At 42.0% G+C, this 25795-nt stretch overlaps 1 protein-coding gene across 3 annotated transcripts in view; it reads left to right on the top strand.

Moving 5' to 3' along the window:
- The window catches only part of SUFU (SUFU negative regulator of hedgehog signaling), a 121348-nt gene that overhangs the window by 32089 nt on the left and 63464 nt on the right, over positions 1 to 25795 (top strand). For all 3 annotated transcript variants that reach the window (XM_048858169.2, XM_048858168.2, XM_048858171.2), the window contains exon 4: positions 25268 to 25410. In XM_048858169.2, coding sequence (XP_048714126.1) covers positions 25268 to 25410 — 143 coding nt within the window. The remainder of the gene's footprint in view (positions 1 to 25267; positions 25411 to 25795) is intronic.

Genomic DNA, 25795 nt, shown 5'->3' with positions numbered 1-25795 from the left:
GGGAACGATCACGTCCCCATAAAACCAGCTTTCGAATATTCTCTGGAAAGAGCATTTGTCTTTGCTATGTACTTCACTTTTAATTGGTCCGTGACATTCAGTATTATCCTCTGTTGATTCAGATTGATGCTGTCTTTAAAGCCCTCATGACTTGTGTTCCAGACACGCTTCAAATGTTTTTAATAGACTGTTTGTGGTTCTTACACAATTTAAAAAAAAAAAAAAAAAGTGTGTAAATCAAGGATTAACTTGCAAAGTAAACTGTCCCTCATGGTAGCAGCTAAGCTTGCAATTGTGAGGCTATAACTAAGCATTAGAGAGGCCATCTCTTTCCCAAAATAGAAGGAAATTGTGTGTTGCTCAATGAGTAATCAAACTACAGTTTATTTTGCTACAAAGCTTGTTCGGCAAACTCTTATCGCTTGCTTTTCTGGCGTAAATAACAGTCTCTGAATTACCTTACTGTAGCTGAAAAGCTCAGACCCTATCTCCCTCAATCATCGACATCGGGTCAGAGCACTGACGGACACATTTGAAATGAATTTGGCATAGGGCATGCTCAGTGGTGGATTTCTTCTTATTCCCACCAGTCACCACAAGTAATGCCTGGGGAATCTAAATGCACCCGCCCCTTCCCCTCACAGCTCAGTCTCTTGCCCTTACACCTGATACAGTTTAGTACTTTGCTCCGCTCCCACTCAGTCCCACCAGCCACCTCTGCTGTGGGACTCCAAGGCGCTATGATGATACAAATAATGACTGACAGCTCAGAGCAGCTGTATCTTGTGTCATGTAGCCTACCTCTAGCCTCCTCTGTTGTACTTGTGGGGGAGGCGGAAACTGACATTAATAGTCCTTTTTTTCTGGGTAATGAGAATATTTTCAGCTTGTCTTGATCACTTTGCAAAGCTGAAATGGATAATTCTGCTTTGTCCTGCTTTTCTCCCTTCCTTGGTCTTGGGCAAAACTTTAATGCTATACGCTGAATATTAAAACGCACCTGTTTCAGAGTAGGTTCTTTCTCCTTGAAACACAATCTGCCCAAGGCACATTATGGCACTAACAGCATTTTCTTATGCTCAGATGTTTCCTACTCAGAACTCTGTGCCCATCCTGTTGCGTGGTGTGGCTGTCAAATGCCACCGTGATCAGCCTGGGTAAGGACCTGGATATCAAATCAATAGTACTTTTTAAACCTGTGGAGGTTTTAATATTTACAAATGACCTTTAAAGCATTTGCTGAATCAAAACAACTTGAGTCATGCTCCGCACTTCACTCTCTGCACAAGTAGAAAAGATAAAACTGGCCCAGTGTATGGGTGGGGGTCTCAAAGCCACATCTGGTAATGGGCTCCAAAGCTGTAGGGCCAGTTAATGAATTAGGGCTCGTCTACACAGTGCACTAGAATCATAGAACTGGAAGGGACCTCGAGAGGTCATCTAGTCCAGTCCCCTGCACTTAAGGCAGGACTAAGTATTATAGTCTGCACTAGAGGGGCATAAATTTTAGTGCACACTAACTGGCCCTTGTGGACGTAGTCATGTTTCAAATGCATACTGGGGAACTTTGTGGACCCTAATAGGGTCCGCAGGGGCCGGTTAGCGCACAACACGCTAGCATGGTCTAGAATTTACACCCCTCTAGTGCTCACTATGCACCGTATTAGAGGTAAGATCGTACCTGTGAATAAAAGCCAGTTTGTTGTCATAGGTATACTTTACCACATCCTATAGGATATGGGGGCATGGGATGACATTATACCCTCACTGTTACTGAGTAGTTTCATATGAAGGAGATAAAGGGCAAAATTCAACCAACTACTGTTTAAAATAACATTACCCATGATTCTAGAACACTTCTCACAGACGGCACCTGTGCTCTCACCCAAGTCGCATTATATTTTGTGATGGACACTTTTAAGCACACAAGTGTCGCACTCGTGTTTCTTTCACTTTTTCTGCATTGCTGCTTTACTTTAGACAATCGGTCTTCTGCACCAATTTTTAGAATTCTTCAAGCTTTGACTTTGCTGTTCATTGTAACAAACACTTGATGCTTTGTGCTTTTGATTAAATAGCACTGGCTCCCCTGCTTCAACAAAGCCAAGTTTGCAAATCTTACTTCTATTTGTGGCTTTATCTGTTCTTGATTTTTATCACTGTTTGACCATGACCACAAATTCCAACTCTGTTATTTTTAGTTTAAAAAAAAAAAATCCTAGAAACTTTGAAAATGAAACTGTTCACGATTCAGTGACCTTAACTCGTCATGGTTCATGGTTACATTGGGAATATCTCATGGTAGAACAGATTTATGCCTCATTCCAAACTGAGTGGGGTAGGGGAGGGAATACTGCTCCAATGGAAAATTTGTTCAAGGCTTTTTAGGTTTGTGGTTAACTCTATGCTGCAGTAATAAAATAGTTTTACCAGTTTTGAAAGTGTTTTTTTTTTTTTTAAATTAAACTATGCAATACCTTCATTCTCAAGTCAAGTCTAATTGTTTTCAATAATCTACCTAATTGCCACATGAAAGTAGTACTGTATTCATGTCGCACAAAGATTAATCTATTGGGTATCTGAGAACTTGTACAGTTTCCATGTCTCTTGGCCTAAGACAAATCAGTTATATTCCTACAGCATGCAAGCAGTTGGATTTTGGAAAGATCTGCCAGTAAATGATACATCATAAAAACAGCAAGGCAGAGTACGCATCATATTAGTTGTCTGTGAAGCTTTTTGCAATAAATGTTTGTCAGTTTCTTAAATCAAATTGACTTAAAAAATATTAGCAGCAATTCAGGTTTTTAAAAGGGAGACCTCTACAGATTAAGCACACTTAAACTTTCTCTGTGGTTTTCCTGCTAGCAAATTGTTCAAAAGTTTAAAATCTGTAAATGACTGTTTTAAAATAATTATTTTAAATACTGAACACTAGTATTTAAGACTTATGATGTGTCTAGTTATTCATATGACTGACAAAGTATGCCTCTTTGTACAAGCTCTTTGTTGCAATAAACACTAGGTTGTAAACTCCTTGGGACAAGGACAGTCTTTTCTGTGTTTGTACAACGGCTAGCACTGTGCAGTCCTGGTCCATGCATGGGGCTTCTAGGCACTCTGGGTAATGCAAGTGATGATAAAAAGGAAGACCTTGATTAAGCAGGGCAGCCTGTGCTAAAATTTAACGTGGATTTTGGTTGTTACTTTACCATATGAAGGGAAGTTGCTTTTATAAGTAGAGCTCAAATCTCAAGTCTCTTAGATTATTGTCACTGAATTATTCTTTATTGATAAGTATTAAACTGTTAAATTTCTTAACATTTACTACATAGAATTGATTCTACCAATACCAATCACACATGTCAATAACAATGTCATCTGGACTCCCATAAAAATTAGAACAAAGGAATTTAGGCTTCAGAAAACCCTATTGACATATCTTGGCCCTTGTTTCTAGTGATCAGTGAGAATTTCATCTTTAGTATGTTTAAAAAAAAAATGAAGAAATAACTTTTTGGGTTCTCCTTTTCCAAAGTTACTGTAGGAAAAAATTTCACAGCTTTGAGTGGCTCTGAGCTGCAGGTAACAAATGTTGCGATGTGAGGAACTGACAGAGCTTTCATGGCACTTACCTGCCTGGCAAAACTTGCTTCATATTAGCAAGGTGGAGAATTTTGCTTCTGTGCATGTAAGTGATTTAAGAAGTTATCACTGTTATGTGGATCTGAATATGGTGACTACTTAGGCATAATGTAAGGCGCTCTTCCTCCCCACCACACACACACACACACACACACACACACACACACACGAGGTGCAGAGCTCCTACAACTGTGTTAAAGTCAATGGGAGCTGTCTGAGCATCTCTTTAAAAACAACAAACACAACTAAAATGATTGCCCAAATTCATCTTCATCCCAATTCCAATGAGTAGTAACATCATCTGACTATCTAAACCTGCTTTATGAACGTTAACTAATTAAGTCTGTCATAATAGCCCCATGAAGGTGGCAGGCATGTTAATTTTCTCTGTAGAAAGAGAGACTCACTTGGATTAAGTAATTTGACTAAGGTCATACAACCCAAAGCAGTCAGACTTCATAAGATCTTGGCTCCTAGAGTCCTGCACTAATCACTAGACACTTCCCCTCAAAGTCACTAATATCTACAAGTCTATGCTTTGTCCAAATGACTGTTTTTACATGCATGGTTTTAAATGCTCTTTTATGCAGGCACATTCTTCTGTAAAAGGGTGCTTCCCTGAATACAAATGAGATTTGTCTAGCTTTTATAAAATGTTGCTTATTTCCTCCCAGTAGGCTGAATAAAGCCAAAGAGTTGCCTAGTTATTCATATTATTTTTCTGACTCTGCTTTTTTTAACCCCAGACTCATTTATCATTTTTTACTGGTTGCTATGGTTCTGAAACATATATGCAGTTCCCAGTGTAGAACTGGCCCTGTCTTCCCTGCAGTATTTCAGAACTTTAGAGTAGAAATGGAGGGGATTACCTGTGTTTCAACTCCACAAAGAATAAATCAACTTATATATTTGTTTTAACAAAGCAGGTATGCAGTTAGCTTTGCTGCACATAAACACTGGAACTTCTTTTGCACAGTGAAGTTCTTATAAAATATACTGTGGGCCAGTTGTTTGCCTTAGGTGAGTAGAGCTCAGCCCTGAAAGTAGACTGCATGGTTCAGTTCTGTGAAGGGGTGTGGAAACGTAAGTTAAAGTCCCTGTTTCCAATTTAGCCGAAGTTGGGCATGGCCAAAACCTATCACTATCCAGGAGCGTGCGCAGGAATTTAAATTTGACCGCTTTTGGATGCGCATGTTAAACACACACACAGTATACACTTTAAACCATAGCAACACACACACATACGTCATATCGTATGTGCATAGAAGTAAACAGCAGTACACTCACCATTTCAGTGAAAATCCATGTGCCATGGAGCCATCTGAATAAATGTATCCACAAGTACTTGGCTGCTTGGGGAGAGCATGCCCATGGTCACAATCTGATAGCTGTGTAGTGGTCCATGTGAAATCATTTGGGTCTAAGCCCAATTCCTGTTAGAGGGATCATTCCCATACGCCCTCCCCCCACCAACCCGAGGGGGAATGGGGGGAGAGCCCTGTATTGAAGACATTTTTGACACTCACAGGAGAGATGGCCAAACACTGATTGTGTGCAGATGGAACTGCCCTCGCACTCCCTGCATGTATGAGTGAAGGTTTATGTGGTAGTATATGGATAAGCTTGTGCAAATGGTGCCAGTGATCTAGAAAAGACAAATGACAACTCTGGAGGCAGAAATCAGGCAACCAACATTAAAAAGACTAAAGAAAAATTATTTGGCTATATCTAGAATGATTCTGAATCATAATTTTGTAGGGATGGATAGGTGCACTCTCTTGAAATAAAGGTTTCCGAGAGTTACACAAGCAATACACTTAAGCTATGTCTGTGCTAAGCTTTTTCTCTTAATTTCCCACTGGTTCAACTACCCATGAAGTTCCAGGGATGAAAACATTACTATAGACTGCCTGTTGGCATTTTAACTAATCATCTAACCCTGCTCGAAATAGATCTAGATGAGATGTTAGTCAAAACACCACAGGCTTAGCTATGTTCATATTCCCACCAGCAGAGCTGGCCCTGCAGTAGCAGTGGTGGGGAAATTAAGAAAGTTGAGAGTGGGTAAAGCCTTAGGGTGTCTGTCTGGGTCCCAGGATTCAGTTCTGCACACTTGTTTTTTATTAAACATAGATCCGAGTTGGGGAGGGGGCTAAACACCTATCTGCTTCCCTGATGATATAATTAGTATAGGGCTCTCATGAAGCCTTATTACTGTTGCGTTTAGTCTTTGATATCAAACATTTTTCTCTACTGTTTTGACATTGTGAATTTTCTGGGCAGAGCTCACTGAAGGGGGTTTTATTACAGTTCTGCTCTTTTTTCACCCCCTCTCCTCATGCAGTAGTGGTCTTCTGGCTTCTTTTGGCATGAAAATGGTTTCACTGTCCATGAAGAGGAGGTAGAAAAGTTGCAATGGCAGTGACAACTGTCAGATTTTCTTCTAGTTTGTGAACTCTTCAGGGCAAGGACTGTTTCTTTGTGCAGCCAGCACATAGCACATTCTAGGCACTACCATAATACAGGTAATAGTAACAGTCATGAATGGAACAGCAAATACAATATCGGGGACTGCTTCTGAGTTATCTCTAGATATGCTATATGAAGCAATTCACTCTCTGAACACCTCACAATCTTTAATTATCGTCTGAATGCTTCTGGGAGGTAAAGAAGTGCCCATCCCCAATTCTGCAGATGGGGTACTGAGGCAGAGCGAGACTAAGCAATTTGTCAAAGAGGTCTCAGACTGTGGTGGAGCTGAGACGAGAACGGCGGCCCCACAAGTCTTAGGTTAGGGCCCTAGCCGCTGGACCATCCTCCTTGTTTCATTTAGCAGGACTAGTTTGCAACAGCATATTGATTTTGATGATGCATCTCAAAGACTTTAGTCAGAAGCTAATGAGGAAATCACAAACAAGTGCAGATTTAAACGCCGTGCCCGATTACACACACAGTGTTGCTTCAAAGGATTTTGCAGTTCATGCAGTATTACCACTCCTGCTGTTCCCGAGAGCATACATGCAATTAAACCAGTGGCCCCTGAACTTTTCAGGCTCACGTGCCCCCTTACCCTGTCCACGCCCCGCCGGGAGTGGGGCCACGGCTCGGGGGGGTGGGACACAGACAGGAGTAAGGGGGACAAGGCTGGGGCCACAACTGGGGGTGGGTCTGGGCCGGGAACAGAGCCATGGCCTAGGCCGGAGGCAGGACTGGGACCCCGCCAGGGACAGGTGCAGAGCCACGATCTGGGGCTGAGGCTGGGGATGGAGCCGAGGCCGTGGTTGGGGCCAGAGCAGAGCTCAAAGCGGGGCTGGGTGATGCTCCCTCCCCACCCCTCATGGGGGCTGGCCTAGGCCCTGCTGTGCGTCTCTTCCCCCCGCCCCTCCCAGTGCTCCTCCATGCTCCCTTAGAGGGGTGCGCCTCACAGTTTGGGGACCTCTGAATTAAACTATCAAGGATTTTGGATTGTTAAATTCACTTTCTGCTGCACAGCTTCCCTCATTCATAGTAAGTGGGCAATGCCTGTCACCTGGGGAGTTCAGAAGCACCTGTGGTCTTGCTGGAAGCTCCAGGACTCTAAACCCACCCTTCAGCTCGGACCACCGGAAGTTCTGCCTCCATTGGTGGAACAAACTGGCAGTTCAGCTTCTCCCGACCACTTGGTTTTATAGCTTTAACTTTTACTTGTTTTTGTGCAGTAGCAATGTCCTTTCATCTTCTGGCTCTGCTCCTCCTGTTCTCAGCTCAGGAATCAGCTGAGCATTGAAGCTCTGACCCACTGGGTCCTCCAGTGCTACATCTCTCTAGGGGGTTCCCTCTGCCCCAGCAGGAGAGAAGCCCTGCAAACGTAAAGCCAAGTCCTGAAAAGCTGTTCCTACTGCCTCTTGGAGTGTTACGGAGTGAGTTGTGCATTGTTGCCACAAGCTACTGACCTTCGCTCTGCCAGTACATGGCTTTGAGTTGAACTGGTGTGTCGAGGCTTCACCCTCCACTCAAATCCACAACTCAGCTGTGGGAAGGATTGACTAGGAGCATAACTGTTCCCAAGCAGATGAGAACCACTCAAAGCCTGCTTGGGGTAAATGTAGCAAACTCCAGAAGCCACAGATCCAAAAAAAGAAAGCACTTCCCACCCTTCTTAAGGGTGTAGATCATGTTGTTAATGAGTGAGCAGTGTAAAAACAGGGTTTAAACTAGAGTGGTCAAGTGATCAAAAAAATTAATCGCAATTAATTGTGTGATTAAAAAAATTAATAGAATACCATTTATTTAAATATTTTTGGATGTTTTCTGCATTTTCAAATGTATTGATTTCACTGCTCACAAATGTACTGATTGCAGTGCTCACTTTATTCTTTTGATTAAATATTTGTGCTGTAAAAAAGTGTTTTTTAATTCACCTCGTACAAGTACTGTAATGCAAGCTCTTTATCACGAAAGTTGAACTTACAAATGTAGAATTATGTACAAAAAAACCCTGCATTCAAAAATAAAACAATGTAAAACTTTAGAGCCTACAAATCCACTCAGTTCTCTCCCCACTGTATTTTCCACTGAATGCATCCGATGAAGGTGAGCTGTAGCTCACGAAAGCTTATGCTCAAATAAATTTGTTAGTCTCTAAGGTGCCACAAGTCCTCCTTTTCTTTTTGTGGCTACAGGCCAACATGGCTGCTACTCTGAAACAGTTCTACTTGTTCAGCCAGTCACTCAGACAAACAAGTTTGTTTACTTTTATAGGAGATAATGCTGCCCGCATCTTGTTTACAGTGTCACCTGAAAGTGAGAACAGGCATTGCGTTGCAAGATATTTAAAAGCCAGATGTGCGGAAGATTCATGTGTCCCTTCATCTTCAGCCACCATTCTAGAGGACATGTGTCCATGCTGATGATAGTTCTTCTTGATAACAATCCAAAGCAGTGCGGACCGGTGCACGTTCACTTTCATCATCTGAGTCAGATACCACCAGCAGAAGGTTGATTTTCTTTTTTGATGGTTTGGGTTCTGTAGTTTCCGCATCGGAGTGTTGCTCTTTTAAGACTTCTGAAAGCATGCTCCTCTCAGATTTTGGAAGGCACTTCAGATTCTTAAACGTTGGGTCAAGTGCTGTAGCTATCTTTAGAAATCTCACATTGGTACCTTCTTTGCTTTTTTTGTCAAATCTGCTTTGAAAGCGTTCTTAAAACAAACATCATCTGCTGGGTCATCATCTGAGACTGCTATAACATGAAATATATGGCAGAATATAGGTAGAACAGAGCAGGAGACATACTATTCTCCCCGAAGGAGTTAAGTCAGAATTTAATTAATGCATTATTCTTTTAATGAGCATCCTCAGCATGGAAGTATGTCCTCTGGAATGGAAGCCAAAGCACAAAGGGGCATATGAATGTTTAGCATATCTGGCACGTAAATACCTTGCAGTGGCAGCTACAAAAGTGTCATGAGAATGCCTGTTCTAACTTTCAGGTGACATTGTAAATAAGAAACCAGCGGCATTATCTCCTATAAATGTAAACAAACTTGTTTGTCTTTGTGATTGGCTGAATAAGAAGTAGGACTGAGTGGACTTGTAGGCTCTAAAGTTTTACATTGTTTTCTTTTTGAGTGCAGTTATGTAACAACAAAAAATCTACATTTGTAAGTTGCACTTTCATGATCAAGAGATTGCATCATGGTACTTGTATGAGGTGAATTGAAAAAAACTATCTTTTACCATTCAATTATTTGTAATAAAAATAATATAAAGTGAGCACTGTACACTTTTTATATTCTGTGTTGTAATTTAAATCAATATATTTGAAAATGTAGAAAAACATCCAAAAAGAGTTGTTAAATGTCAATTGGTATTTTGTTTAACAGTGCGATTAAAACTGCTATTAATTTTTTTTAGTTAACTGACATGATTAACTGCAATTAATCAACAGCCCTAGTTTTAAACCCTTTCTCCTTTCCTCCACTCCCTAGGGGAATGTTTGGAGCTTTTCTGCAATACAGGGGTGCACTCTCAATCCTCTGCTCCTTCCCCCACCCTGCAGAAAAGCTGATATTTCTGTAGAGCCCTGTCTTGGGCAGGGCCTGTTTGGTTTTTCAGCCCCAGGGGCCGTCACTCTGCCAGAACGGGGCTCCGGGGGAAGGAGTCTCTCTCCGACCTTCTCCATTTCTGTAGTCTGGCTCCACACTGAAGCATAAGGACCGCTGCAGGCCATCTGTGCCCTGAGGGGAGGCATGTAAGGACTCCGTTCCCCATGCATTGGCACCCCCAGTAATCCCATGGTGAGTAGGTGAGAAATCCATGCACTTCTTAAAACAGGGGAAAGTGGCTATAAAGCCCCAGAAACTGGCACTGAGCCTCGCAGTCGTAGGACCGCAGAGGATGTAAATTTTAACGAACGCTCGCCTTCCAGCAGTTTATCGCTGCCTGGGAGCTGAGCTTGACGGACTGCTTCTCGGGTGTCTGTGCAGTGCGTTAAAGTGACGTCTTAACAGCACCTTTTTTTTGCTCTTCTGATCAGTCCAGGTGCTTGAGGTACAGTTCCTCCGAGCCATCAGGTGAAGACAGTCGTAAGACTCTTGATGATACACTGCCACATGTATAAAGATATAGTCATCTTAGTCTCCTGTAGTTTGTCTCCAGCAAGTGGAGAACATTGCCCCTAGCAGACTTCTGCTAAAAGAGAGAAGAAAGAAGCAGGCCTAAAGGAACCCCCGTGACACAGTTGTTGTAGCAGCACACATGATATGCTGACAATCTGCAGGCCCTCATTCTTGGGCACAGCTGAGCACTACCCCTTAGCATGTGTCCAACATGACTAACCCAGCAGGGGAATCAGGCCCCAGTTCAGTGCCAGGGTCCAGCTCAACGGAGCAATGCCAACCCCTTCTGCCCAAAGTGCAGGGGTGACTCAGAAGGGTCTCTCGTTGGGGAATCCTGACAAGGTGGAAATCCCCACATCACCCTTTTTTGCATCCTTCCACTAACTCCCCGTTCTCTATGGCATCCCATATAAGCTATTTGTCTTCACTTTCCAGGCCCTTGCTGGCCTATCCTCACCCTACCTTTCATTGCTCATTAAGATCAGCTCCTGCCGCTGATCAGCCCTGGATGCCAGCCTCCATCATTCCCTTGTTAACTTTTCAAACAGGTATCTTTGTGCTTTCTCACATGCTGTCTTTTTGTTCAGACTCTACAGCGCCTAGCATGATGGAGTCCTGGTCTGTGACTAGGTTTCCTTGGCACTATGATACTTCAAATAATGTCCTGGGGTCTCTGCCCCTTTAGGGCAGAAGGGGCTTCAGGAGTCATGTCCCCCTCCCCCGAGCTGGGTGAGTACCTCGGAGCCCCTGTAGCCCTTCTGTTAGGATAAGGAAGTGGAAGAAAACCTTGCAGAAGCTCACTCTGCCTTGGATAAAGACTGTTCCTTGCTTTTGAAGAGGGACATGGGTTACAGGAAACTGGCCTCTGCAATGTGCTCTGGCATTATCTGCAGCTCAGGCTGACTGGGTCCTGCGTCCTTTTCCCAGCTATATCCTCCAAGAAGCAGGAGCAGCCAGCTTTAATAGCTAAGGCCCAGACAGCCTGAGCTGCAGATAATGCCAGGGGACGTTGTAGAGGCTTGTTTTCTGCAACCCATGTCCCTCTTCAAAGCAAGGAAGGACAGAGCCTTTATCCAAGGAAGAATTTTCCTTCCATCAGGAAGCAAGAAATCAGGAACCTGAGGGAATGAGCAAATGGTGGCAGCAGCAGCTCTGAAAAGCTGCTCGTCTGCATTGACACCCCTCATCCAGAGAGAAACGGCAGTAGTTTGTGTTCTGAGGCTGTAACCACAGAGTTAATGAAAACTGGACTTTTCTGCTCTCTTTTTTAATGGGGGCTTGTGAACATAATGTTAGGATGCTTGGGATAGACTCTCAAGGGACTCTTTTTGTGGTCAGGTTAATCATTTTTACATATCAACTAGATTAAGAGGAAAAAATTAGATCTCACTGACACATCTGCCAACTTCTTTCATTTCCTCTTACGCTTGCACCTTTGTTTATAGTTTCTCATTCCTGGTAACTTCAGGTTCTTATGCACAAGCCTAATGGTGGAACATTGATGCACAGAATTGTTTCAGTCTATTTTCATTTAACGTTTATAATTGCCTGGAAACATCTTTATTGACTTTAACAATGAGCAAAATCCTAAATCTGCTTGATAATTCTTGAGCCTCCCTTGAAGAGCAATTTCTTTTGATTTCCACAGTAACGAACCTTCACCGTGTGCCATTTTTAAAAACATTTCTTACCAACAGTTAGAAAATTTTTATAATCCCAAAGATTTAGGAATTTTTTTTGACAGAATTTGGTGTGAAGACAGTTGCGCCCTGGTTTGATGATAGAGCTGGTTAAAAAATGTTTGTTTTTTCCCCTTGGAAGACTTCAGTTTTTCTGTGAAAACTTGAAATCACGCACATTTTGGCCAAAACCAAAAATATTTATTGTTTTGGAAAGGCTGCTGTGTTACCTCGGAAGAGTTGTAGTTGGGGTGTCATGATCATGTTCCCCTGCAGTCCCTGGTTGCACTATCGCTCCCATGATGCACCATGGTTTCCCCCCTTAGAAAGGGGAGTTGATATATAATGGGAGCGTCTTGCCATGGTGCATCATGGAAGATGTTCTTGATATGGGGAGCCTGACACACAGTGGAGAGTAGGGACATTTGGTAACCAAACTACAGCGTCTATGATGTACCAGGGAAGCATTTCCAAACAAAAATACTTTGGATTTTGGGTCAAAATATTTTATTTTAATTGAAAACCTAATTTTGTTAACCGGCCCTAGTTGAGTCACTTACACTTCCTGTCTCATGCTCAGTTTGTGTGTGTTCTTCCCTGGACCTGTAACAGCAAAGCTGAAACTGAAGAGGCAGGAGTGTGCAAAGGGAACAGAAGTGGGCTGAACGCATTTGGCGCCGCTCCTGGGGGCGCTCAGACCTTAATGTCAGTAAGGGAGCAGAATAACATCGCTTTATAACTTTAAACATTGGATATCCTAAATCAGAAAAAAGGGTGAATGTTCCTTCAGACCTAAGCTGCAGACATGAGAGACTGATCCATGTGATCCAAAGAAATCTATTTAAAAAACTAGGAAAAAAAAAAAAAGTAAATTCAAACAGTCATTGTCTTTTTTTTTTTTTTTTAAAGTGGGATTCATGTGGGATTACCCTTTTTTCTCCCACCCCAGCTGAGGCAGTTTAGTCATTGCGTCTTAATCAGTACATTTAAAATACTGTCCTTGTAGGGGTAACTCTCTAAAACATGTTCCATTCTTTCTCCAAATAGTGCAGTTGCAAAATACCTGCAGCTACACAGCTGATCAGTGGGCGCTAGGTCGAGTGTTCAGGAAAGTGGTGTATAAAAAGTGACAACATTGCCACAGTGTATTGCTTTGTTAAATGTACAGTGCACAGCTGTTTTCTGTAGGCTCACCTGTGGGAAATCCTGTGGATCTGCTGCAGCACTGCCTGAGAGTGGGGAGCCACATGCAGTCTGATGAGACTTTATTAGGACTCCTATTAACTGCTGCCATGCCAGACTCCTCATTTTCTGTCCACAGAAAGGAGAGGGGATGGTGCTCCTGCCAACCCCTTCCAACTGATTATTTTTAGGGAGAGGTGTGTGATGAGAGTATCCCCATGCCTAGATGGTAGGAAGCAAAGGACAACTCAGAGGCACCTGTAGGAGTAAAGCTGAGTGGCTTTTGAGGCTGGGGGTAGAAGACTCCAAGCATGGAGAGAGGAGGTGGTGGTTGGGAACAGGGCAGGAGGTGAAGGAAGGTTAGTGGGGTGGTGCTGTTGAGTTCATATAAAGTGCTTTTGCAGTCGTATCAGCTGAGACTTGAGGGTTTCAGTGTTTCACTGGGTTTGCAGCACCACGCTGTCACAATAATAGCCAATATGTACGTGAGTGAGTGAAGTCCACAGCTTCCACTGTGTCAATCCATCTTTGAAGGCACGCTAAATTCAGTGGCTCTAGTAGGGATGTTGCAGTGTTCCAGTCAGCAGACATTTGGTATTCCTGTATCAGTCTTTCAGTTTCTGGCTCTGTCACACGTGCTCTGAGACCTTAGGCAAGCCATTACTCTTCTCAGTGCCTCAGTTTCCTCATCTGTAAAACGGGGTAATGCTTTCGTCCGTCACACGAGTGTTGTGAGGATAAATCCAGAAATGAGAGGCGCTCAGTTGCTACAGTGATGTAAGTTGTAGAGGCATCTAGATGGACCACGCATGGAAAGGAGGAGGAAAACACAAGCCAGGGAAAGACGAATAGAGTTGGAGGAAGAAGGAAAAATGAACAAACCAGCAAAGAGACCAAGATGCATAACAAAGAAATAATTTATCTGACAGGCAGGAGAAGGGTTAAAGGAGGCACAGAGGCAAAGACAATTACTTTTAATATATTTAGAAAATGGTTAAAATTCTACAATAAAATAGATGTGAATGCTAGAATATATTAGCTGCACTCTTATTGCTATTACTCCAGGTGTGTGTAAGTTGTTGTATTATCTAGGGCTTACTCTGCACTAGAAAAACTAGTATCTTTAATTGTCTACCAGTGGAAGCTATAATATAAATCAGCCTTGGTCGCTTTCCCATGTTGCTTAACCGTACTCTGAGTAGGATTGAATGACAGTTTTTAATGCTGAGGGAAAGCCTGAATCCTCTTTCTGCTGGTAGAGCATTACAGGCCCCACCCCTTGCCCTCTGAGCCTGCTGTCAGGGCAAATTGGATGATCAGGGAGGTCTTTATAATCTTTAACTTGTATAAATTGGTTGGACTCTGTTGAAAGGCTCATTAAACATTAGTCTGTTTTTACATCCAAACTGGACTTTTGAAGTCCTTAAGCTTGAGCTGTGCAATAAAGAACTTTTTTTTTTTTTTAAAGTTGACCATCAGGTTGAAAATACAAGATCAGTCACTGTTCTGTCCTTAGAAACTAAGTTTTCAAACCACAAAGGCCCAGCAGTACTTATGGTACTGCTGATCTGTTTTTTCACACATTTTTCTTAGAGAACCTTCTGTCTACGCTCCCTTCTTTCTAAGAGCCCAATTTGAATCCCTGCAGCTTAGGCATTGTTTAATTGTGCTCCTGGGATTTAATTCTTCCTTAGGCATCTTGTCTAGGGTGCATGTCTTTGGCAGGCAGCACAATGTGACGTATTCTGCAGTTTTGCACCACTTTATATTCCCTAGGCTATGGCTGTTCCCTACTGTTTCCATTTTCCAGACAGAAGGTAAGTGAGTGCAAAACCAAACTGCAGAAGAGAAACACTGGAGAGAGAGCTCTAATTATTTTTTACGTAATGCATATACATCATGGTTTTTAAATTCTATTAATTCCTTGTGGGAGCTTTTCCCAAAATACATTCAACTCAAACTGAAAATGGAATTATAGACCAGTGCTGCCAACAGACCCTGCAGATTACATCATTGTTGCTTTCCCTCTTACCAGCCCATCTGTTAAATGCTATGTAGATTAGACAGCCTCGTATACATTGTACCATCATTAGGGTTAATTTAATTATCCCTAGGTTATTTTAATTTAGTGTGGCCATCAGATGGACTGGAAAGATACTTTCTTCTTTATACTACAGTTTTATTTACCTTTTTGAATAACAATTTGCTATGACTGTGTTTGCTGAAGTGTTTTAGACTTAATTTTAAGTGTCTAATTCATATATCAGGTATGGTCATAAGATTATCTTTAATCTATTAGTGAGCATACTTGGAAATACAGTGAGGGTTTTTTTAAATGATGGCTAATATGTTACAGAGTTGTGCCCTTCATCTGCACTTAATGCTTCCCACATGGTGGTAGCTGTTCAAAATGGCAAATCGCTTCTGAAAATCTACAATAGATCTAATTTATAGATGAAGAACTGCCACCTTCAAAAAACCAAAACAAAACTGAATATTAAAACCATGCTGAAGAAAAGCAATTTATTTGGAGATAAATTACACATACTGGGTGGTAGTGGTGGTGAGATCAATGTAAAAAATTCCTTTATTTCTGCAGCTATATGATAAACTGCATTTAATTTAAAGTTTTGGCTGTGTCACCTGCATTCTGCTCTCTAATGCATCAGGGATCCTTCTAACATTCCACAATGTCTTAGCCTCAGACTACTTAAAATCTTGCCACAATACTTCCTCCTCCACACTCCCTACAGATGGACTTTCTCCCAAAGTTACATTGGCCTGAGGTGCCTGACTAGTCCCAGTGAAATGTCCCAACTCAGAACTAGAAACATGTTTTTTTTGTTTTTGTTTTCACTTTGGAGAGATGAGATGAGATTCCAGACTTTCCTGTGATACAGACAGTGTTTATCTGGCCCCTGGGAGGAATGTGGTAATCTTGTAACCATCACTACCACACTCCATCACATCTATTTATTATAAATGTCTTGTTACCCAGACTAAGACAACAAAGAAATGGAAGATGCTAAACTCTAACTAAGCAATATTAGATCTAGTGATCAAAATATAATAGCCAAATTTATCATTGGCCTGTGTTGCTGAAAATTCAAAGATTCTCAGGACCTGAAGAGAGAGCATGTTCTGTGCAACTCAGCAGCAGTCCCCATCAGTCTCTAAGTGCGGTTTAATTATTTTCAAAAAATGCCATCCATCACAACTATGACCAGAATCCTAAACAGAGTTTGAAAATTGGAAGTAGAAGGAGACTAGATAATTCCTGACCCTGTTAAGTACGTGGAGAAGTGACTCGCTGCTTGTAGAAAAGGGGTGGGAATGTTTTTGCCCTTCAACCAACTTCCATCAATTTTGAATAAAAGCAAAGAGTGACGAATTGAACAACACTTCAGCACCAAAACTGCACCAGACTTTCTAGACTAATGAAAGATATACTGTCCTGCAGAATTTAGTCTAAATTTAGAATAAGCATGATGAGATAGAACAGGGGAAAGGAGGCTAAAGGACAGTGTAAGATTGTGCAATTGGGTGACTGGTTTGCTTCTTGATGGCTTTGGTGTTTATACATTTTGTTTGTAGCTTTAAAGTTAAATTTAGCTTGAACTGTCTCTGTTCCTTTCACGTTTTTGTGACACATGCCCATGGTGAATGAAGGATATGAGCACAGGAGATTAGAAGGGATTAGGCAGTGGTGATACTGAGGGGCATGCAGATGTGGGGGTGTGATGGGGTGCGTCAGCCCCACACTGGTGCAGCAGGGGTTAACCCTTCTCTCTTGGCCAAGAGGCCATGCCCCCTCGACTCTGCTGGGCATGCTCCAGATGGAGACAGGATATAAAAGGCAGCAGAGCAGCTCAGTCTGGGCTGACCACTGGCAAGGAAGGAGATTCGCTGCTGACTCCTGGGGGAGGAACGTCTGCACTCCAGGACGCAGAGGCCAGCCAGCCAGAGACAGACCCCAACTACAGACTTGGGACACCGCAGAGATGGCAAACGACAGAGAATCGGTAGGAAGCGACCCAGGAAAACTTTGTGAGGAAGTGGTTGTAGAACCAGAGACAGGCTCGGCATGTTTCAGTAGGGTCCCCGCCGAGCTGGTGGTGGGCAGCCCCGCCACCAACAGGGCCATGGGTTGGGACCTGGTGGAGAGGGCTGGCCCAGGTCCCACTATCCTGGCCACCGCCCACCCCAGGGTGATGGCTCAGCTCCCCTACATTGACTCTGGCCGCTGGGCCGCACTGCCCTGAACGCAAGAGCTGTATTGCTGACTCTGGCCACTATGCCACACTTCCCTGACCGCAAGGGCTAGGCTACGAGCTAAGGCCCCAGGACCACGCAGCCAGAGACCGGGGGCAGCCCTACAGACTCAACCATGGGGCTGTAATGCACCTCTCCCCCACCCCCAGAGAGTGATGGGGTGTATCAGCCCCACAACAGGGGGCTGTCGTTGAGGAACAATAAAATGCAGAATGTGACATTTCTGTTTTGTATCTGATAAGCAGTAGCTTTGACCATAAAAGTTATTGATGTGAGTAATGTTCAGGTTGCAGACAAACATTTGACTTGCTTCGAAGCACCAGCTTCTTAAAAGAACTACATTATAAACTATCCCAGCAGCTTTCCCAAGATCTAGCTGCCAATTACACTTGTGTAAAGGGAACTTTTCATTCTCCTTGCAATAGTATCACCTGATGACAAGCAGTACTACAAGGCTGGCATTATTAAATTGACTTGGCAGGAGGGAGTTACTGATTTGAATGCAATGGACAGCTCAACTAATTGCAATGAGAGATTTTGTGTATGCTTAGTGCCTAGCTGCTAATCATGTTGCAGCTCTCAATCTAAAACTCCTAAGAGAAGGTGGCTGAGAAGAGATTGTAGGGGAGGGAGGGCAGGGTAGAAATATTTCCCTGGACTGAAGCTTTCTCTGTGTAAAGCACCTGACCACACTTTTTTTAATTGTTCTAAAGCTTTTTGTTAGATTAGGCTGACAAGTTTTCTATTCATTTGTTTTGCACCAGCTGAATTTGCTCTCCTTTTGTACTTTTATGTGAATATTCTAGTGAAAAAGGTTTACTAACCGGAAGGTTTGTGGAAATGGCAGACTTTTAAGCAGATCCTGAAGAATGGGTGTGGAAAAGCAAACTTGAAACGACCTGATCTGTTTCTTACTTAGAATTGGCACCTCTTAAATGCTGAATATGTTCAACAAACTGTTGGCAAAATATTGCCAGGCCACAGTTGTGACTTTGAATTGTTTCTATTGGCATTAAAATAACCTGTAAAATTGTGGCTAATTTCAAATAACATATATTGGAGAAAAATCACAATTTTCTTCAAGGACAATTAATGAACAAGGGCAAAAAAACAAAGGTGTAGAACAGTTCCCTGTGAATTATGTTCCCAGCTCTAGTTGTGGAGCTGCTGGACGGTGTCTGTAGGACAGACCAAACCCCTGAATTATGACCACTGTTCCAAGAAGGGGGCTCAATTGCTTAATGTGGTCTGTAAAAGCCAGTTGGTACTGATCCTTTAAAGCCGCTGATTTAGGGAAAGGTGGGGTAGATCTGGCATTATTGTCTTAAAGACATTGCAAAACATCAACACTGAGCTGGTCAAAAAGGGTAATTCCCATCCCACAGGAAACAGAGATTTCAAAACTTTTGCTTTTATCACAATTGGGATGAAAAGTAGAACTCTCTGAATTTTTTGTGAAATATATTTTGTTTCTACCGCATTGAAACGTATCAATATTGATGATACAAAAATGGAAACATTCAAACTATTATATAATCAAAACGTTTTGATTTTTATATTGTATTATAAAGTTGAAATGAGATGTTTTGACCTTACTGAAATAAAATGTTTTGATAATTTCCCATCAAAAATTTTTAATTGATAGTGTTTTGATTTCATAGAATCGATGTTTTCTGTCAGAATAAACATTGCATCGAACACTTTCAATCAGCTCTAGTCCATACAAATACCTAATAGAAATTGAGCACATTCCAGCCTGGTTTAAATTATTCTGTTAAATGCTTTCTCAGGAATTTCCGAGATCCGCAAAATACGAACATTAAATGTTAGTTTCCAGTTTTAAATAAATGTTTTCTTTCCAGTCCCCATTCATTATTCAAATCCACCTGCCAGGGCAAAGTATTTCGGGCCTTTGCCATAGCTTTCCATTTAGCTAACTCCCTTCACCCTTTCTGTGCTTTGTTCTAAGTGCGCAGATTTGATACATCCTTAAAGAGACTTTTTTTGAACTTTTTCTGGTTACTTAGTTTTGCTTTTTTTAAAAAGTTAAATACATTTCTTTTGTAAATTAGCTGTGTTTGGTGTGTCAGTGGAGTTGAATAACATGCTTAAAACATATAGTGCTGGCAGAGAACAGAGCATTTGGAACACTCCTCCATCCCCATCCGTCTTGACTTGTACCTTAGGTAATCTCCAGTATGTTGCATGTACAATTGGAATTACTGAGAGAAAAAGCAGTCTTGCTTTAAAGCTTGGTCTTATGAGTCCGATCCCCCCGCCCTCCTTCCCATCTGTGTCTTATGGTATCATAGCTCATTGAACCCCTGCCCTACACAATTGGCATACCTTACACTGTTGCACCAACCAATGATGCTTCCCTCCATTTAACCCCCCCCCCCCCCCCCAAAAAAAAAAATGCCTCCAGAAAATCTACTGGGGCGTGAACACTCCAACTGGCTTCTTCCCAACTGACAGGACAATCTGTTAAGTAAAATATTCTTACTGCAAGTGCAGATCAAATTCCTCACCTGCTATATAAAATTATTTCCTCTGGGCACAACAGGGCTCTTGCTAGCTTCCTGTAGGGGCAGAGTTAAAATGGAAGGTCAAAGAAGAAACTACAATCCCACCATGATCCTAGCTTTCGGTGCCAATGTTACTGTCCTGTGATTGATGGCTTTCTCGCTTGTGGTGGTAGTTAAGGAGATGTTTGCTTTGTGGTAACTAATGGCTTCTCCCCACTTTTATTATAAACCCCTCCATCTATCATTCAGGTTTAGGTTCCAGCGCCAAATAAATATTTCTTACATTTTGCATTGTTAGGAAGTGTTTGTAAACAAAACTGATGCAAGAAAGAACCCCCTTAGGGTGATTTCAAATGTTTTTTTTGCAACTGCTGACTACAACAAATCCTAACAGGAAAAAATATATCTAAATAATGCTAATCTGCATAGCCTGTCAATGGTTAAGAGGGAACCATGACAGAGCACATCAGAGGGGCTAGATGATATGCCAATGGGTGCAGTATAATGACCGTTATGACCATATGGAAGCTTCCAGAAAAGCTACAAGGACATGACAACCCCTGCCTAAGAGGTATCAATGATTTACCAAACAACTCACTTATTTCTGAAAATTTGCCTACTGTAGCTTATAACACCTATGAAAATCTTTCTTTTGCAGTATTCTGTGCATTTGCCAGCATTTCCTATATAGCTGGTGTCCTGCTGTGTAAGTCTGTCACGCACTAGTATGGAGGGAAATGTGTAAAGAATAGGAAGTGGTGGCTGCAAAATCACAAAAATTGACAGAGGGAGGGAGTCTAGTCAGAGCCAGCTTGAGGAAACGTTCTTAGAGATGTAGTTGAGTACAAACTAAAGATCCTAAAAATGAGTTTGGAGATGATAAATTCCTGCGTCTGTACACTGATTGCCATAGTATGGGAACAATGGACATGCACTGTAGCCGGAAGATGATGTTCGCTCCAAAGGAGCAGGTATACGGTCAGCTCCCTTACTCTTCTACTTGGTCTTGTCTCAGGGTGGAAGGCTGGAGTAGATGACCTTTCCAAGATCCCTTCCCAAAGGTTTCTGATTCTGTGAGGCAGCCCCCCTCGAGCATGCCACAATTCACACAACACTTCACATTTGGGCACGAAAGGTATTTCTCCCATGGCACCAGGTGTGCTTCCCATTTACCTGGGCTAGTGCCCGTGGCCTGTTCCCGCTTGGTTTTGCGTGAGTATGCACACTTCACAAAGCTGGCGTACACATCACATTTTTGGCATGCCTTGGGAGAAGGGAGAGAAGCCTTATGAAGTATTGGAGTGTCTCATCAATGGGATTATAGGCCATTTGAAGGGGGGCAAACGATGCAGGGGACTTTTCCTTTAACGTCTTATTTCTATGCTTTTAAGGTTTTGGGTGGTAGGGAGTGCTCTGATGCAACCGTGACTGTGCCAAAACTTAGTTTGTTTAATCTAATTTAACTTTTAATTGGAGAATCTTTTATAAACAAGCTTTGGGGTTCCTAGGGTTTTTTGTCCATCTTAAACTCGCACAAATAAAGACTTTCATTGTTCTTGCACTTTTTCAGAAGTTTGGTAAATTTGAAAGGGGCCCGGGGAGAAGGTCAGTCGTGTCAGCTGTTACCTCTACACGAGGAAGTGGACCTAGATAGTGTATCTGGCCCTCTTTTGTTCCTATAATTTCTTGGCTCAAGCTGTTGAAACTTCTCTAATTCAAACTTGCCTAGGAATAGCAGTGGTTTCTGTACAAGAGTTCATCTCTCATGGGCTACATTTACAGTGCAGTGAATTAAAAGCAGAATCTCAAGGCTAAACTCTGAATTTCCTGGCTCTTGTGGGTTTAAATTGGGTATCATATTATTTGCACATTAGGTTTTTTGTGGTTTAATTGAGCAGTCAACGTGAATTTTGTGGTGTGTGAGTGTGTGTGTTGGAGAGAGAGAGAGAAACATTTTCTAAGTGTTCAGAGTTCGAATAGACATAAACAGGTGGGTTTCCAGCAGAGACATTTGCATTTGAAAACCTGCTCTAAATGGACTGGGATTTCCCAGGAGAAGCAACACCAGCAGTGAAACTTAGCGATCGATCAGCATAGAATTGAGTGAGCATTTGATGTGCAAAATCTTGTGGCATAAAGACAGGGCCCAAGAATGAGCTCTTTTGTGGCTTTGTTTAATGCCTGAAAACTGTGACCAAAAGGCTTTTATCATTAAAAAAAATTTGTTAATCGGCCGGATCTCAGTTAATAGGCTGGCTCACTGGAAAATATTGGAAGGATCTTTCATGAAATTGTAAACACTGTTTATTTCAAGTTATAGTTAAAAATAGGTTTCAGAGTAACAGCCGTGTTAGTCTGTATTCGCAAAAAGGAAAGGAGTACTTGTGGCACCTTAGAGACTAACCAATTTATTTGAGCATAAGCTTTCGTGAGCTACAGCTCTCTTCATCGGATAAACATACTGAATTTTGATACTTGGAAATCTTTCTTGCTTTTTATTTTGCAATCTTCTTGTTGTCTCAGTAACCCTAAAAGAAAGGGGTATGAGAGCCATGCACTAAAATGTGCCCCTCATTCCCTTCAGTTGAAGAGCTCAAGGCGTTTAATTTATTGTGTGCAATGTTCAACGGTTTTTAAGCAGCTCTTATCCGATGCATTTTTTCTTCTCTAGTTTTAATGTATGAAATCTTTTCCCTTGCTTATTACAGCACATTTGTTCCACACCCAGCCTCTCTGGCCAAGTTGCCCTTGGCACTTGGAGTTTATTTTGATTTTTTTTAATCAAATCAGCGCTCTCCAAGAAATGCAGCTGTAAAAGATGACTTCTAACTTTCGAATAAACAGTGGGGACATCTGGTGGAGAAACTAAGCATTGCCACAGTAAATTAGTCCAGAGCTCTTCAATCTCTCATTGTCTAATGTTAGGTTTCAGAGTAACAGCCGTGTTAGTCTGTATTTGCAAAAAGAAAAGAAGTACTTGTGGCACCTTAGAGACTAACCAATTTATTTGAGTATAAGCTTTCGTGAGCTACAGCTCACTTCATTGGATGCATACTGTGGAAAGTGTAGAAGATCTTTTTATATACACACAAAGCATGAAAAAAAATACCTTCTCCCACCCCACTCTCCTGCTGGTAATAACTTATCTAAAGTGATCACTCTCCTTACAATGTGTATGATAATCAAGGTGGGCCATTTCCAGCACAAATCCAGGGTTTAACAAGAGCGTCTGAGGAGGGGTAGGAAAAAACAAGGGGAAATAGGTTACCTTGCATAATGACTTAGCCACTCCCAGTCTCTATTCAAGCCTAAGTTAATTGTATCAAAGTTGCAAATGAATTCCAATTTGACAGTTTCTCGCTGGAGTCTGGATTTGAAGTTTTTTTGTTGTAATATCACAACTTTCATGTCTGTAATCGCGTGACCAGAGAGATTGAAGTGTTCTCCGACTGGTTTATGAATGTTATAATTCTTGACATCTGATTTGTGTCCATTTATTCTTTTACGTAGAGACTGTCCAGTTTGACCAATGTACATGGCAGAGGGGCATTGCTGGCACATGATGGCATATATCACATTGGTGGATGTGCAGATGAACGAGCCTCTGATAGTGTGGCTGATGTTATTAGGCTCTGTGATGGTGTCCCCTGAATAGATATTGTAAGGAGAGTGATCACTTTAGATAAGCTATTACCAGCAGGAGAGTGGGGTGGGAGGAGGTATTTTTTTCTTGCTTTGTGTGTATATAAAAAGATCTTCTACACTTTCCACAGTATGCATCCGATGAAGTGAGCTGTAGCTCACGAAAGCTTATGCTCAAATAAATTGGTTAGTCTCTAAGGTGCCACAAGTACTCCTTTTCTTTTTGTCTAATGTTAGTTGATGACGCAATTACAGGCAAACATCCTTTACTCAACAGGATTAATTCATACCCACCCAAAGAGTGCCATAGAAGTCAGCAGGACTGCTTAGTGAATAAGAATTGAGAGGTCAGCCACATAGATATTTATTTAAAAGGAAATGTTCCAGACTGGTGGTCGTGCAGCTGGAGGGTGCAGTATGGAGGGGATACCTCGAATACTTTACACAACCCATTCTCATTTTCCTTTCTGCAGGATTAGTTTTCTGTGTGAATTTTTTAAAGGAAAATGCTTCCTCTCACCTCTGGTACAACTGTGACATGAGACCATTCCCTTGTGAGGACAACAGACTCCCCACCTTTTGAGGCAGCTGGCTTCATAAAACGTTCCTACAGAAAGGGAAGGCAGTGTGATAGACTGTGATTTCAGAGGCATGCACACAGTGCTCATATCCACTGACTAGATTGGAAACCCCATATTTGCGTTAGAGGACAGAATTTGGTCTCTGGAATGTTAATTGGTACCTACTGTCAAAGTACCAAGAACAAAAAGCATGGGATGAAGAAGAGAACCAAACACAGGGTTCTCAGTTTATAAAATGTACAGAATTATCTCTGGTGGCATTCACAGGAGAACCTGCTTATATTGAAGTGAAAATGTCTGAGTTGTGTCATTGCATTTCAGGGTACTTCACTCTGGTTGTCGCAAGCATCACACCTTTACAGTGAAGTTTCTCTCCAATATAAACAGGTTCCATTGTGCCACTCCCCTGGAATACCTTGCCTAACAGCCACCAGATACAGTGCATGGAGCTAATCTTCTCTCTTTCTCCTCTTCTGTTTGAGCAGGAGAGGAGAGAAATTGTCACACACTCATAGCAAGGAAGGGTAAGGAGGAATTTCTGGATCCTAATCTGTTGCAATTATCCCAGCATAGAGTGATGTTTATAGCCATCTAGAGACTTTTCCACCATTGTGGAGTGAGGTCAGAGGGCACTCTGCTCTTCAAATTGCAGCACCAGAGCAGTTAAAACGTAGTTGCGGGAGAAAATAATTTTAGCTTTCCTGCCAGACTTGTAACAGCCTAGTCATGAACTTCTGCAGATGATAAACTTCATGTGCCATTTAGCATCTTTTCTTCATTAGGGCCATGATTTGCCATTCAGTAATCATACAATATAGCTAGATGCCTTTATGTACTATATTCTCATTATTATGTCCTTCCAAGAGAAATTAAATGGGCTATAATAATAGGTGGAAGCAAGAGAAATGCTCTTAGCCTGTCTTCCAGTGGTGGTGGGGGTCAGTCACGAGCTCTGTGCTTGCAGCAGGTCTGTGATCAAAACCAGATCAATTTTAAGTGTAAATTCAAGTGTCTTAATGTTAGCTAGATAACTTTCCTTCTCTAAGGATGATGCCTGCAGACAATTCAAAGACCCAGCATGGGTGGATACTGGCAGCTGTTTTATTACTAAATATCTTTGTTTGTTTTTTTTCCCCTCCACAGAAAATACCTTCTGTAGTGGCGACCATGTGTCATGGCACAGTCCTTTGGACAACAGTGAATCCAGAATCCAGCATATGTTGCTGACTGAAGATCCTCAAATGCAACCAGTACAGACTCCTTTTGGGGTTGTTAATTTCCTACAGGTATAGAGAAGTAATGGCTGTTCCGGTCATCATTTTCTGGGAACTAATACTTACCGTACAGAGCTGACCTCACGTTCGTCCCTGATGATAAATAGCACTATTCTGCAGCATTTTCTGCTTAATGATTATTTGTCTGATTTCCACCTTTCTTCCTGCAGCTTTAATGATCAAGAGGTTTTGTCACTGAGGAGTCACAGCAGGCTTTTAGATAGGGATTTACTTGGGTTTTCACTCTTCTTTTGCTTATAACCCAGAAGGTATCATCCCCTGCACTCTAGTTCTCAGATCAGGAGTGGAGCTGTGTCCTTTCTGTGGCTGATAGAAAAGTAGGCTGACCCACTGAAATGCAGCCAGGTGTTGAATGAACTATAATATGTATTTGGTC

This window comes from Caretta caretta, chromosome 7, assembly GCF_965140235.1.
Source record: "Caretta caretta isolate rCarCar2 chromosome 7, rCarCar1.hap1, whole genome shotgun sequence".
Taxonomy (NCBI): domain Eukaryota; kingdom Metazoa; phylum Chordata; order Testudines; family Cheloniidae; genus Caretta; species Caretta caretta.
Note: the sequence above shows the minus strand (reverse complement) of the source record. Positions and strands in the feature narration are given on the sequence as shown.